General features: G+C 43.6%; 1 protein-coding gene and 1 long non-coding RNA gene across 9 annotated transcripts in view; one reads left to right on the top strand and one right to left on the bottom strand.

Moving 5' to 3' along the window:
* Positions 1-7,458, bottom strand: part of DCUN1D4 (defective in cullin neddylation 1 domain containing 4) — a 68,455-nt gene extending 60,997 nt beyond the window's left edge. For 2 of the 8 annotated variants that reach the window (XM_065598057.1, XM_042841883.2), the window contains exons 1-3: positions 7,303-7,377; positions 1,321-1,383; positions 377-597 (exon numbers count right to left, since the gene is read on the bottom strand). Coding sequence is in view for 5 of the 8 variants with exons in the window: in XM_065598056.1 (XP_065454128.1) it covers positions 1,321-1,383; positions 7,303-7,327 (88 nt within the window). In the remaining 3 variants the exon portion in view is untranslated. Of the gene's footprint in view, positions 1-376; positions 598-1,320; positions 1,384-7,302 lie in introns of all 8 variants that reach the window. The other 6 variants (XM_005299078.5, XM_042841881.2, XM_065598056.1 and 3 more) reach the window with 5 other exon arrangements.
* Positions 6,705-16,315, top strand: part of LOC101953051 (uncharacterized) — a 36,744-nt gene continuing 27,133 nt past the window's right edge. The window contains exon 1 of the long non-coding RNA XR_006172551.2: positions 6,705-6,897. This is a non-coding gene — a long non-coding RNA (uncharacterized LOC101953051). The remainder of the gene's footprint in view (positions 6,898-16,315) is intronic.

A 16,315-nucleotide genomic window follows, 5' to 3' on the forward strand; every position in this document is an offset into this window, starting at 1 on the left:
AGGTCAAAAGAGCCTCCAGCATGTTTGTTTGCTACTTGAAAAGTGCTAGCATCTCCTGCTGGATGTCTCTCTCCTTTTCCTGTGCTTTTCGCTTCTTCGTACTATCCCTGTCCATTCATTCTGCTAGGGCAAGGGTAGGCAACCTATGGCACGCGTGCCAAAGGTGGAACGCAAGCTGATTTTCAGTGGCACTCACACTGCCTGGGTCCTGGCCACCGATCCGGGGGGCTCTGCATTTTAATTTAATTTTAAATGAAGCTTCTTAAACATTTTAAATCCCTTATTTACTTTACATACAATAGTTTAGTTATAATATTATAGACTTATAGAAAGAGACCTTCTAAAAACGTTAAAATGTATTACTGGCACGCAAAACCTTAAATTAGAGTGAATAAACGAAAACTCGGCACAGCACTTCTGAAAGGTTGCTGACCCCTGTGCTAGGGGATTCTCCAAGCCTTGTGCTCGGTATCCGAAGCACCAGAGGCTTGCAGGATCTTTTGGAATATGTCATCCTGCATCCTCTTCCTTCTCCATCTCATCTGGCTGAGCCACTCCACTAGTGTGGATGGAAAGATCTCAAGGCCACAGTTTCAGCTGCAAAAGATACAATGCACAGAGGTACTACTGTGAGTGTATTCACAAATAATATGCAAACTTGGTATACTAAAGTCACTCCCCTTGATCCACACAAGTTACAAACACTACATTCTCACTTCCCTTGGGGATTCACAGAGCATGGTGCAGTCCCAGCCATACTGAGTACAGCCCAGAGGGAAGGGAGCAAATTGGGACAATGCGGGGGGGGGGGGGGAAGGAAACACACAGGCATCAGTATATGCGGATAGGGAAAATGAACTGAATACTGACACCATTTTCCACAGGCAGTAGTGATTTTAGCTGATATCTCACCCCTGAGGGTAACGGAGGGTGAAAGGGAATAGCCCCTGCATGTGTCCGGCTGCAGACCGGGCCCATATGCTGCTAGCCCTGTGTGCTGCAATGGTGCCTGCTAAAGTAATTGCAAAGTGGCGTGGGAAAGTGTCCTAAGGCTGCGGAAGAAATAATGCAGTCCTCCCTAGAGGATTGCAGACTACCTTCAGGAAAGTTTCCTCAAGATTTCTTTGGAGGATTCACGGGACATCCCGGTGCACAGAAACAAACTGTTCTGCAGGGCCTCCTCTGCCTAACTCTACATGGAAATGAGAAGCAGATAGTGACTGTCTCTATGGGTTATTTCACTACCTCTTCTAACATGATTAAAAAAAAGAGTAATGAACAGATGTGTCCCTGCAATACCAAAGCAAACTGCATACTTACCAGAGGTTCCTTCCCCTGCATCAAGCTCACCCATGCTGGACTGTAGGGACTGGCTCAACTGCTCTGGAGTCAAAAAAAAAAAGGCCTGACTCGCTGCACCACTGGATCCCCTTGTTGCCTGTCCCCCATAATCCTCCCCCTTCTCATCCAACACTTCCTCCTCGCTGTTCACTCCAAGGGCTGTGATTCCATCTCCCCCAAAGTATCCATAGAGCTCTTGGGGGTTGTAATGGGGTCTCCACCGAGGATGGCATGCAGCTCTTTGTAAAAGTGGCATGTCTGAGGCTCGCACCAAAGCAACAATTTGCCTTGCTTGCCTTTTGGAACGCCTGCTGCAGCTCCTTGGCTTCCACGCAGCATTGTTGCAGGTGATGCAGGTCCCTCTTTTAGCCCTTCTCCCCCATACCTCGAGCAATCTGCTCATAGATATCCACGTTTCTATGGCTGGAGCAGAGCTGTGCCTGCACAGCCTCTTATCCCAACAGACCCAAGAGATCCACCATTTCCTGTGTACACCAGGCAGTAGTGCGTCTGCAGCATGGAGCCAGCATAGTCAGCTAGGCAGTTGTTAGGTGAGCTCTCCACACCAAGCAAACAGGAAATAGAATTTCAAAAATTTGAGTTGCTTTAAAAGGAGAGGGGCGTGTATCTGTGTACTGGGCAGCCGGAGGGGTCATGGTGGGGAGTTATGGGACTCCTCCTGAAGGCTACTAAAGTCAACGTATGTAATGCAGTGCCTACTGCATCATCCTAAGCACTGTTAAGTCAGCATAGTGACCAAGTTACATCGGCAGGAACGACATTTTAGTTTAGATGCTTACAGAGTTAGGTTGACGTAAGCTGCCTTGCATCGACCTAGCTCTGTAGTGTAGGCCAGACCAAAACACAGATATTGGCAACCGTGTACTGTGAAACACTGGGACACTGTACGACAATCCAATTGCTGGATGTACCCAGTACATTGTTCAGCAGTTAGATTATAATAATTTGACTTTGAAGCCAACATCCCCTAAGGAACAGAAAAAAAGGAAGGTAGGAAAGAGAGGGAGTATGCTCAAAATTTTATTCCCTGAACCTAGTTTAAAAAGAGTATGACTGCACAGTGGAGAAACAGAATTATTTACAAAAATTCCAAACTACAAAATTTCATACCAGCCTATCTAACAAAGCCACTTTAAAAAAAAATTACCTCTCCTCACTCAGGCAAACCACATTAACTGGAATCAGTTTTAAAAATAGTTAAGTTTCAGCACTGAGAAAACCTAGGTCTGCCTACAGACTCATAACAGTGTCTCAGTTTACTTTGTAAAGACACTTTAAAATGAAAACCCAGATCTGAAATGCACCAAGATTTTCAACAAGGCCTAAAACCCACAATTTCCAACATGTACAGCTTTGAAACCCTAGATTCATAACCAAGGGCAGAAAACAAAAAGCTGAAGATTAGGGTTTCTTTTTTCTGAAGAATCCTACTAAACTTTGTTCTGGTATGTTTTAAAGATACAGCTATAAATTAACATTAAAAAGCAGAGAAAAGAACCAAAATTTGATTCAGTGAGGCGAGTCATTTTATGCACTAATTTACACCTGACTCAAAGCATAATATGTTATTTTTAAACTCAGCTATAGTGTGAAGTGTTGCTAATCAGTTTCACAGGTCACCTACAACTCAGGATTCCAAGATTACTTATTTCAATCTGCATGTGGCATATAAGGGCAAGTTAAAAAAAATATATTAGGATTTTCTCCATAGAAAAAAAGTTATTCCACTAGGTAGCTGACAAATGTTAACAGTAACAGCTGGCCTACCTACAGCATTGCACTACTTTAAACATAAAATTAATTTTGACATCACACCTTAATTAAACCAATACAAAAGACTATGTGGACAGTTATTTAGTTTAAACCAAACTTTTCAGTTTACCTTAAATTAATTAAGAACAGGTTTGAGCTAACCCAAAATAATTCACTCTTAAATCAAAGTAAAAGGGTCCCCACAGGGATTCAATGTTTAATTAAAATAGATTAACTAAACCAGTGCAAATGTATGTATAGGCAAGGCCTAATACTGGGTGAGTTTTTGCAATATGCCATGACTTGCACACATATTAAATATGAAAATGGTTGTATACATTCCTAACTGAAATAATCTTAACAAAATGTAAAGAGGAGTAAAAATATTGGCCATGGTTCAGTAAAAATAAGCGCCAGCAATGGACACCTGGGGAAATAAATAAGGTCTATTTCTACCACCCACTTTGGCTCAAACAATGTTTCAGTTGGTTGTGTGTGACATGTTACTTAGATGAATATTCAGAGACTCCTTCCTAGGCTGAAGAAGTATTAGCAGTTGTAACTCATTAATGATAAAGCAATATAGAACTCAAGTGGCAATTACCATCTCCACTGGAAAACTGGTCATAAACAAGAGTGCATAATTTGCAAGTGATCTTCTGATCTTATTATGACGTAGAATTCCCTTTTTTTATTTAGCATTTAAGGCATAATTTCCGGTTCAAATTATAAAGGATGATATAGGAATGTAAATAGAAGGGTAAAAAACTGTAGAAATTATTTGAATACATAAGCCTCCACCCCTCAAAAAATGTATAACTACAAAAAAAGATTTTTCACCCCACAAGATGCATTTTGTTTACAGTTTTTGTTAGTTTTAGTTATCACTATATAGGCAGACTGAACCAGTGGTACTGTTGAATGCTCAAGTATTTACAATGGATATAGGAGTTGCATATTGTCATGGGTCCTCCAGTACTTTTCTTTCCTCCTCAAGCACAAAACTCATGCAAAATCACCACCCTTATAGCCAGCTGTAGCCCAGTGCCTTTAGAAAAGCATAGGAGACATAGTATCTAAGGGAGTCTTTCCCTAAGACAGAGAAATAAGAATTCAAACAGGACCAAAGAGGAAGAACAAGAAAAATCTTTTTCTTTCAATGTCCCCAAAGCCAGAGAGGGACAAAAAAGGGAGGGAAATAGAGAATTGGTATCTCTAGATGAAAATGTCAGAGAAGATCACACACAAGATCAAACCACACTAAAGTGTTAGAATCACACACATCCAACACTCCTCAGTTTGAAAGAATGGAGACAGGTGATGAGGAGAAAAAGCCACTCCACTTGCCATTAATAAAACTCATTATGTGGCCTTATAATACAGAAGACAGAAGTGATTTCCAGTTATACTCACTGAACTAGCAAGAAATCTTGAGATGACATGTTTGTTTTGGGGATGAGGTGGGCAAGCATACCTCACATCTTTTAGGGAATGTTTCAAAGCAAGTAGTCATCCTCAAAGAAGGATTGAAAAAAAAAAATGGAGAAGAGTTAGAAACTGGATTGACAGAGTTCATATCACCGGAGAGCAACAATGGAGTTTAGCAAAATCAAAGCTCTGAGGAAAGAATACAAGAATGAGGATTGTTCATGTCTCATCTTAGTCTTGTTCTAGACTCATATCAATATATGTACAGGTATTCTATTAAGAGAACAGTTAATTCTTATCTCAATCATCCACTTTAATCAACGAGAATAGAAGTATAAACTAGAGACAACAAAGTGTGTTAATTTAGGAAAATATTTATATGTAAGTAGACATACAAGGTTATAAATTGCCAAGGAGTTAAAGAATGGCCATCACTAAAGGGTTTAATATCTTCTCTAGTCTTGAAAATATCAGAGATGCTTGAGAAATAATTAAGTCCTTCCTGATTAGGTGGAAGAGGGAAGAAAAATCAAAGGATTAAGTCTTGTAAAATTACCATAAAAGCTTACCAGCCCAGGACATCTACTTACTCAAACCAGAATACTAATGATAAAAAAAAAAGTTATTTTTTAAATCTGTACTGAAAATGAGTTACTCACACTTGAGGAGCAAAGTTTTGCAAGGCTTGATTAGTTGGCATAGAGATTTCTTAAACCCAAATGATTTTATGTAAGTGAGTAGAAGAGAAGAGAATCCACAGAACTGTCAGGGACAGTTGCATTTCAATGCACACTATGGAAGAGAAAGACGGCGAGAACCCAAGGCCAGTGACAGCTGGAAAACCTGGAACAGTACTCTCAAACTTTCCTACAGAGAAATAAAAAAAGACCTAAGTGGGCATTGGATAACCTAGAACGTCCCAAATGAGGGAGCAGAAGGAAGTGTCTATCAGATCCAGCTAACATATCTTCAGAATAAGGGTTTTCACCTTTATTTTTTTCTTAGTAATAACTTCTGAAAAGATTGGATAGAACATGAAACATGTTTATGTGCCCGTATCTGTATTGCAGAGAATGTGTTTGGGGGATAATTATCCTACTATTTGTCTATATTATGATAAATATATGGCACTATATATACTAAAACAGGGTGATTGTAACCTCAAGCTTCAAGGTATAAACTATGCACTGTAGGTAGGGCTCAAGAGAATTTTATTTACCAATGTACATTTTACTATGCCATTAGCTATGTAAATGTTGGGATGGTATATTTTTACATTCCTTTGAAGCAACAAGTGCTGGTTACCAGCTCCCAGGAGTTATGGCAATACAAATTAATAATAATCAGACTTGCTGGAGCAATAACCCAACCCTATATGGTTAAATATACACTATGTTCCTATGCCAAGCTCTTTTTCTCCAACCTCCAATTTTTCAAAGGTAGAAGATGGGTTTAAGAAAATCCAAGATGTACACAGTTTCTCTTCTAATAGCTATTTTCAGACTTGCGGAGATCACCCAAAATAAGAAAGAACATATGAAGAAATAGTGATGTTCTAGATCAGCCTTTGCCATGAGATAAATAAGTGCTTGTTCTCAGTGTTGTCTCTTTTTACCCATCAGAGACAGGCAGCAACCTCATGTTACTGAGACAGTCTTGTGTTTGGGACTGTAGCCTCCTTCCCACCCACCCTTTAGAGGTGGAACAAGATCCTGAAGCACATTCTTATTTGTGCTCAGTATCCCTGCCTCCCCACACCTCAGCAGGCAACCTGTTCCTAAAACAAAGCCTTGCCTGTTCTCAGGACCCCTGCACCCTACCTCGGAGGGCATCGTACCCCAGAGAGAAAGCCCTCCCTGCAATGGGCAGCGCGCTGCCCAGCCTCCCCTCCTGCTCCCCACCCCAAGAGAGCTATTTCTGGGACAACTTTAGCTTCGTCTCCCAGACTCCCACGCCGGTGTGGGGAGCACCTCCCTGCCTGCGCTCCCCACGCAAGGTGCCTAGGCCGACCCCCACTGCGGGGCCCCCCGGACTGGCCCCAGAGCATCAGGCAGCAACTTGCAGTCACCCAAGCAGGGGAGAGTTGGGGCGCGGTGCATGCTGGGAGTTGGAGTCCCCCCCGGCGCTGAGGCCAAATGCGCTGTGCAGCAGGATAGACTCCCGCTCCCACAATGCACCGGGCTCGTTCCCCTTCACAGCCCGTTTCTCCCGCACCGGGCTGACACTGAACCCGTTAAATTACCGCCGGTGGAACGAGCCGCAAGGCGGCGCCCGGACGGGACCCCCCTCCCAGCACGCCCGGCACCAGAGTGGGACCCTGCGGGGCCGGGGCCGGACTCGGGGCTCCTGGGCAAGGTTGGAGAAACTGCGTCACAGCCTCTGTCAGCGCCCGGGGTAGTGGCACAACCTGCTCCCTAGCACAATTTCCGATGCCGCAGAGCCGGCACCGGCCTGCCCCCCGCCCCCGGCACTTGCGGGATCCCCGCAACCTTCCCCCGCCGGCCCAGCCGGCCCCGCCGCGGCTCTCAGGTGCGGGGCGGTCTCACGGGCTCCCATCAGATGCCCCCGCAAATGCCCCCAAAAGGCCCCACGCGGCCCCCGTCCCACGGGCTTCCCCCCTCGGGCCCCAGGCAGCGCCCCCAGGACAGGCTGCGCGAACCCCCCCCCCCCTCCGAGCCGCGCCACCCGCAGGCAGAGACCCCCGCAGCCTGCTCCCTGCGGGCGCCCCGCAGCAGGATGCCCGGCCCGGCCGCTACTCACTGACAGCGGCGGCATCCGAGTGCATTTTCGTGCAGCGCACACACTGCCCGGCCGGGCTCTCTCTGTCTCGATCTCCCAATCACAGAGCCCAGGCACTGGGCCTCCTGCCCCGCCCACACATGGACGCCATTGGCTCGGGCTGGCTTGCGCTAACGCCTGCCTCACTGCGCCATTAGGCCACGCGCCTGTCATTCCCCCGTGCCTGGCCCACACCACGTGATACGGCTACCTCCACCGTCCTATTGGTTATAGTTATCAACGATTACCGCCTCCCCGCCATACCGATTGGGCTTTGCCTATGTCAATTATTTCTGGCTCTGAAAGCGCGTGCAAAGAACACTACTTTGTGTCTCCCGTGAATCTGATTGGTCCTAGAGGCTATGGACCACGCCCACGGCCTGTTGTCATTGGTTAAGGGGAGCAGAGTAAAGACCAGAGGCTCGCAGTGAATGGGGTTGGGTCAGGTAGGCTGGGTGAGGTAGCGCAGAAGATGTGGAGCTGGTCGTGGTTCACCCCCTAGGCTGGTCTAGCAGGGAGTTGTGCAGAGATGGCCTGCGAGAGGCTGTTGAGAGCTGACCTCCCTGCAGCAGCCCAAGGAAAGGCTGCAAGGGGAAGAACAGGCTTCCACCGCAGAAGCAGAGAATGGGCTGGGGAAGCAGAACTAGCTAGGGTGACCATATGTTCCATTCTGGCTGAAAGCCGGGACAGCCCCTTTTTTAAGTCCTGTCCAGGGCAGGACCGGCTCTGGCTTTTTTGCTGCCCCAGGCAAAAAAGCCTCCCCCCCCCTCCCGCTCCCCCGCAGGGAGCACAGCAGGGGAGGGCGCAGAGCCTGGCCGCGGCCCTGCTCTCCCCGACTGGCCGGAGCGCCGGGGGAGGGTGGCCCTCTCTTCCCAGCCAGCCGGAGCGCCGGGAGGAGGGCGGCGAGCCCGGCCGCGGCCCTGCTCTCCCTGGCCGGCCGGAGCGCTGGGGGAGGGCGGTGAGCCCGCCGCGGCTCCGCTCTCCCAGGGTGAGCGCTGCCGCCCTCCAGGAGCCGCCCCAAGCACATGCTTGGAGGGCTGGTGCCTGGAGCTGGCCCTGGTCCAGGGCCTCCCAGAGGATTCAGGGGGCCTGAGGCAAAGCAATTTCGGGAGCCCCTTCCATAAAAAAAAGTTGCAATACTATAGAATACTATATTCTCGTGGGGGCCCCTGCGGGGCCTGGGGCAAACTGCCCCACTTGGGGCCCCCCCTCCTGGGTGGCCCTGGTCCTGTCCTGGCCATCCCAATTTTTTTTTTCAAAAGGAGGTATTTTCTCTTGCTGACTTGATCAGTTGGCAGGAGCAAACAGGACATGCCCACTTTTGCCAAAAAAAAATGGGGTGCAGCGAACATGTGGCAGGGGAGTGGAGATGCCAGTCCCCCTACAGGGGGGAGGCAGCATTCCAGCATGGGGCATATGGCAGAGTTCCAGCAAAGGGCAGCAGCCTCCTGAGGGGGGCCCCCTTAGGGTTCCAGCAAAGGGCGACAGCCTTGCGAGAGTCAAGGGCTTCGGGAGAACGGCTGGGGGTATCCCATTTTCTCTTTCGGAAACATAGAACTATCTTATGTCTGAAAAGGTCAGTTACCTCTTGAGAAATATGATTTATCATAGAGAAAACACTCCAACTTGATGTTTAGTAAATGGACAAAAAGTACTGGAGAACTAGGGACAACAGAAGCTATAATCGAAAATAGAATGAAGGCTCTGACACTCAATGAAAGTATGAAAGTTTTATGTCTGATACTTCCAAGAAAGATCAGCAAGGAACAACTATGCATCACTTGACAAAAAAGCAAGAGAGCGGGGGGTGGGGAGGGCGCGCCTTCTGTTCATTTGTTATTCTTGACCATCTATACCTACAGCATTTATGCTCAAGAATGGCATATGAGGTGGTGTAGCCTGATTTAGGGTGTACTGAAAATAATTTGGATAATATGGGAATTTAATTTATTAATTTATTTTTATTTTATTTAAATTTATTAATATTAATAATTATTATCAATATTAATTAGTATGGGTTTTAGGATTGCCAATTTGTTTGATTAGAAGATAAAAGTTTTTGTCCTGAATCAGGGGCCACAGAACTTATAAAGGATCCTCGGGGGTATGACAGGAAGCTTACACTGAGACAGATATAGCCTTAAAGACTTTTTATTAAAATTAATAATAGTAAGTAAATGGTAAAATACCCAGAGTTACAAAGTTACAATTGCATTACTGCTATTTAAAAGATACATATGATAATATAGTATTACATGCAACAGAGCTTTGGTTAACATACTTATACCCTTTTTTGATAACCTGGTGGTAAGAGACACAGGACCAGCCTTGGGGTTTAGGTTTTTTAATTTTTGAGTGAGGGATGCAGTGCTTAGAAAATGCTAAGTGCTATCAAAGCTGACTAGGGTTTACTTTTACTTGACTAACTTAAATTAAAACCTAATAAACAAACTAAGAATAAAATTTAGGGAAACCAAGCTTAGCCTAGTTCCCTTGAAACTTAAAGTTTAAGAAGAACAAGTATAGCCTACAAATAGTAGCAGTTATCGTAAATAGATAGAGTGGAGGAAGTAAATGAGAATAGAGTAAAGTGAGAATGGAGATAGTGAAAAATGGAGAACAGAGAGAGAGAAATGGAGATACTTTATTGAGGTGGGTAACCTTTTTTATAGGGCAAATGCTGGACATCCTTCCTCTTATGCCCAAATTTTATTTCTCACCCACAGAAATGTTAAGGTACACTTACTCCATAGGCTAGTATGTATGTACATATTGATGGCAGGTATGTAGGCACATCAGTCTCTTGTGGTGTACTTGTTAAGTTTGTGGGGAAAAACCCCTATGCCATTTTTCATTGTTTATTGGTTTAGATAAAAGGTTATAGACATAGGCGTGGGTACTCATTTATTTAGGTAACAAGCTATAAGTGAACTTTGCTTTTTGAGTAAAAGGTTTTGATATAGATATGCTAACTTTGCCTTAGCTTAACATACAGGATATGGCCTGTAGGTTGCTTGCATTACAGCCAAACTTACTTTAATATAAATTTTATAAACCTATTATAATAAACCAAATACTTAAACTATAAGAAAAGATTATATATATATATATATATATATACACACAAGTAAGCAGGTTAGTCCTATAGGCTACAGAGGTAAAACCTCAGTGTAGTTTTGCCTTGGGTTAGACTAGGTGAGTTATCGTACATACCTCTGACAAAAATCTGTCCTTTCCACTCTGGCAATACTTATTGTCATACCAGTAAAGCAGGGGTAGGCAACCTATGGCATGCGTACCGAAGGCGGCACGCGAGCTGATTTTCAGTGGCATTCACACTTCCTGGGTCCTGGCCACTGGTCCGGGGGGCTCTGCGTTTTAATTTAATTTTAAATGAAGCGTCTTAAACATTTTATAAACCTTATTTACTTTACATACAAGAATAGTTTAGTTATATATTATAGACTTATAGAAAGAGACCTTCTAAAAACCTTAAAATGTATTACTGGCACACAAAACCTTATATTAGAGTGAATAAATGAAGACTTGGCACACAACTCCTGAAAGGTTGCCGACCCCTGCAGTAAAGTATCTGGAAATAAGTGAACAACCTGAGCATGACTGGGGCCAGCACAAAAGTGTCTGGTTTTCAATAACTTATACCTAAAATAAGTTCCTGGTCACTGGATATAAAAATAGCTGTACTACTGCCAGCAAGAGAGCTGGTTGTAATATCAGAGACACATAGTACCAAATGAACCTGGAGACTGAACAGCCCACTCACCTACAAGTCAGAGCTAATCTTTGGTCAAATAGCACATTGAGCAAGCCAAGATTTTGTATCCTTAAAATTTTCAGATGTCAAATAAAATTTGCACTATCCCAACTTCTGGCAATAAATGTACCTCCTTGTATTATTTAACCATCTGTAATCCATGTCTCTAGGACAACATTGCTTAAAGAGACCATCTTTAATCCATATAGCTAAGCAATGCAGTTATACCAACCAAAACTCGTGTGTAGATAGTGCCATCTCACTAGTGAGGTGGAATACCCTGTACCTACACCGACAGGAGAAACACATATTTCTCAAGAGGAAACTCTCCTGTCAGTGTAGGTAGCGTCTTCAATAAGCTGCAGCGCTCTCTACGTGTAGACAAGCCCTTAGTATGACATGGGAGCTTCTAGACAGGACCTGTTCTAGGGGCAGTTGAGCAGGGTGGTTGCCCTGGGTGTTATCTCCAGGGGGTGCCTGCCATACTGCTATTCTGCTCAGCTTTTTTTTTTTGGCTTTGCTTCTCTACAGGATGCCAAAAACTACCAGGAGCCATTCCTGCTTCAGGAACCTCCTGTATTTAGGTTGTATAAAATTTTCCCTTATAAAATATTATTGTAGCTTTTTGGTTGGAGCTAGGTTGTTTTAGGGTTTGTTTTGGTTTGGGTTTTTTTTTTGAGAAAAAAATCTAACACAGGCATTTGAAATGTGGCAGGGAAGAAAGTCCTTGGCGTAGAGGAGTGCCATTCATTTGTCTCATGAAACATCATTCAGGTTTAGTTGACTTAAAAGCTGTTCAAAATTTTTATTTTCCTTTTCCTGTTGTGTTCTGTGGTAAAATTCTGGCAGCCCGTCAAAACAACCTTCATCCCCCCCCCTCGTCCCCCGCCCCACCCACCCTCCCAAACATGCTAGAGTCAAGCATATTGCAAAGCAGGAGTAGGTAGTGTACTGGGAACATCTGAAGATCAACAAAACAACAAGGGTCGCTCCTCCCTTCCCCTAACTAAACTCCAACACATAGATCTAGTGTTCCATTCCCCACAACCTCCGAGGGCAACACACGGGGAAGGAGCTCGCCATTTCTGGGTATGGAGGAGGGGAGAGAAAGACAGTCAGCAGTCCAAACGCCTGCCACCCATCCTTCTAGACCACTATATGGTGCCAGTGGCCCACAGCCCCACTGGCATAACAGCCTTCTGCTACCAGCTAACATAGTTAGTCCTGTAACTCAAATGGAAGAAGGCAGCCACAATGCTGAAGGTTCTGGATTTAGGCCTGCGAGTGATATATAATGGGGGGGGGGAGGGGGCGGGGGGATAGCTGTACCTACCATAGAATTTGTTTTTACCATTGGGGAAAAAAATCTTAGGGAATTACTTAAGAAAAAAACTATGTTAAAGAAAATTTACTTTACAAAGTCAGACTCAAAAGGTAGGAAACACCAGATTTATGGTTGCCCAGGCAACCTTAATTTTGCTCCCTTGTGCATATACATTATGATACAACCTTTAATTACATGATCGCATACTAGATTTCTCACAAGATCCTTGGACTCACAAAAGGGTAGATAAGGTTGCATAGGCAACATGATTAAGTTTAATTCCCTTTTAATGAGAGGGAAATTGCGACACCAAGAGGCTGAGTAACTTCATCAACAGTCATACAAAAAATGTGACAGAGCTGGGAATAGAACTCATTACTTGTGATTCCTAGTTTCTTGTACTAACCACAAGAGAAACTTCATTTCAGAATATGCATTCCTAATGTTTGTTGGTCAATGTTGTACATTAACTCTGAAATCAGAGCACAATCCAAATACACATGGATAAAAGTCTTTGTAAACGCAAGGATTTTCTGCCATATTGCTACGCCTGGCAAAACTGGAATTTTTCTTCCCCTTTATCTTTAGTATTTTTCCCCACTATCTTCCTTTTCTCTTAGCAATTGGCATTAATGCTACATCACCACCTTGACACAAAAGCCAAATGATAAAGTAAAAGCAGCAGCAAAACCAGCAAACTCTTACTTTTTATATCTATCTTAGATAGGAGGGACAGAATCGTAATCCCCAGATCTGATTATCCTTGAATATTGGAGAAATTCAGACCAAAATTGTGCGGCTTAGACCTTTCTATAACTATAAAGCAAATAATACTGTAAATCAACAAAAAAAACTCTGAAATGTTCTAGACACTGTACCCAGTGATCCAAGATGGTTTAAACAAGTTGGTGTACACACGCATACATAAATTCTCTCTCTCTCTCTCTCTTCCCCTCCAGGTACTGGCCCTAAAATTTGAACTAGCAATGCAAAAGAAACCCATAGATAAACACTGAAATGACTTCCTTTTCTGTTGCCTCCTGTGTGTCAAAACTTGCTTTAATTTTCAGAGTCTGCCTCCTGTGAGCAAGGGCCATTATCATAATGTGCACCTTATGCACATCCTCCAGGTTGGAATTATGTCCCCTTTGTTAATTATAGCTGTAAAGTGCTGTATAAATTACCAGGCAGAGGTGCTGTGGGTTGATCAAGCCTGCATTTTGTTTTTAGAGACTCAGCAGACATCTTTATGGTTCCCAGCTTCTTTGCATGCTGAGGAGTGGGAGTTGTTGAGTCTGACAAGAGCTTTGGTCTTCTGCATTGCTGAGGTTGTTATTGCATAAATACTATATTTTAGATATAAGGCTCTTGGGGCATTACAAGTCTTTGAGACCATCCCTTATATTTTATAATGTGCGTTAACTGAGAGCTTAGTGGATTCTGACATTTCTCTTCAGATTTCTCCTCACTCTACATAAATTAAAAGCAAAAAGTGTCTACCATAATTGCATGGGAAATCAATCTTATAATGTGTGAATTAGCTTCACCATGTAGGGCAAACAAAAACAGGACAGAAATTGGGAAATTCTTCAATTTTCTGGAAAAATGTGGCAAAATTATCTACATTTTCCCCTCTTTTGCTTACTCCTCTTCCCCTCCATATGATATTTACTCTAGATGTAAAGAAGACTTTTGTCCTTTTAGGTTCATGCTGCTTTTATTTTTTTATTGACAGTTAAAATGACAAGCACATAAAGGAAAATGCATATTATGCAATGTACTTGGCCAAATTGCAGTTGGTGATAGAAATCACACTGCGAGTTGTCTTCACCTTCCCTCTAGCTGCCAGAAATGTGGAGTAGAAAATTGAGGCAGAAGTTCTTGGGAGGGGGAGGAGTCCTTAGTAGCGTCAACCATTCATGACCAAGGGAATCAGGCTGTGAATTGCTGAGGCCACCACATGGCTCCAAAGTACTTGTTTATCTTGCTTTGCTAAAGGACAGCCTTGAAAAATAATTTTGACTGCCAGAAACATAATCCATATGGCTACAAACCACTACACCTTTTAAATTAAGAATATGAAGAGAACTGACTAGGGAAAAGCACCCTTATCACAGAAACAGAACAAAGGGATGGATCAGAGAATTGAGATACAATACATGCAGGAAAATCTAATAATCACAGATCTCAATCATTTACAGATATGAATCCCTGGTAAAAATAATCAAAACAGTTTTACATAATGCTGCTGAAAAGATTTAATTTAGGAAATACAACAGAGCTCCACAAGAGTGAGCTCTGGTCATGTACAATATCATAGCTCTATTACTGAATTATGGATAAAGGAGACCTCATGTGGTTGAAAGGGGCAACTGCATTTATGTAACTGATTCCAAATCACTCAACTAAGTAATCAGCCCATCTTAATCCTTCTTGCTCCCTGCCCGACTTTGTGCTCCCTACTCTTGGAGCAACTAAATTCATTTATTTAGTTGCTCTGATTTCCCAGTACTGGTGTAGGAGTTCTGGATTATTATCTGTTCTGAGCTTGAGATTTCCCTTTATAGAACTGAGCACAAGTATAGTACTCTTTCATTTAAAGAGCACCATTGCTTTTTTTAAAGGTGGTGGTTTATGTATAAACACTTGAATTTACATATCTAATTCTTCTGCCTCTTGTGCACTGTGAGCAAACCTGAAGTCCTTCCACAGTTCTTCCTCAAGCAAAACTCTGTAGGTCAATGGAAGTTTTGACTTAATATGGACGGAGTGAAAAAGAACAGTTACTCACCGTATGGTAACTGAATTTTTGGGATGTTGTGGTCAGTGTGGATCCCACGGTAGGTATACATGCACTCATGTGCACAAGATGAGATTCTTTTGAATAGCAGTGTCTGTCAGAGCTTGCTGACTCTCTATGCCAAGGTGATGACAGCCAGAACAACTGTCTTGAGGTTAAGGTGGTGTACTGAACAATCTGAGAGCTGCCCTCTGAATTTTAGGACAACAGTGAATTCCTACATGGAGTCGGGTCTCTAATCTGGGGTAAGTATGAAAGAGGCCCTTGGGGAATTTTAATACTATCAGATGTGAGAAGGTAAAGTACGACTGTACTGGAGCATGACATGCTGATGTTGCTGCAAGATGGACCGTGAGAGATCTAAATGCTAGTCCTGCATGTTTCAGGTGTAGCATGTAGTCAAGGATCTTTGGTATCAAGGCCTCTACTGGGTCTAGATTGGTGTTAGGTTTCCCATTGGGAGAAACTTTTCCATTTTGAGGAATAGGTCTTCCTAATGGAAGGATTCCTGCTCTGTAAAACAGTTTACTGAATCTGCAGGGAACAGTCTCTGTCAGGAGTGCTCAGCCAGCCAAAATCCAAGCCGAGGGCCGGCCCACAACATTTTGGCACCTGAGGCAGGGAGCTCAAATGACACCCCCATTCCCCCTCGCTTGGGCCAAAACTCTGAAAGGTCTCAATTCTGCCTTCTTTCTGTTCTGCTCCTCTCATGGTACTGCTCTGCTACCTACCCCAATAAAGGACAACTAACAACTTAAAATGCCTTGTTCAAAAATTTTAAGTAACACTTAACTTTCAAACACCTGAACAGCAAATGTAACTTTTCTTGCCTGCATAGTAAACACTGGCATTTTTATCTGTTTGAATAATCAAAGTGGTGCTTTCCATGCCTTCTTAGTTGCAAAGATTTGAACTGCTTCCTGAAGGTCCACAGTCCGGGCCAGCTCATGGTCTATTGAGATGGTTGCAAGACCGACCGACCTGTCCTGTGTCATTGTGGAGCATAGATATGTTTTTATTAACTTCAGCTTGGAGAAGCTGCATTCTCCACTGGTAACTGTTACAGGAAGTGTTAGAAGTATGCGCAGAGCAACCA

The sequence above is a fragment of the Chrysemys picta genome, chromosome 5, assembly GCF_011386835.1.
Source record: "Chrysemys picta bellii isolate R12L10 chromosome 5, ASM1138683v2, whole genome shotgun sequence".
NCBI classification, from domain to species: Eukaryota; Metazoa; Chordata; order Testudines; family Emydidae; genus Chrysemys; species Chrysemys picta.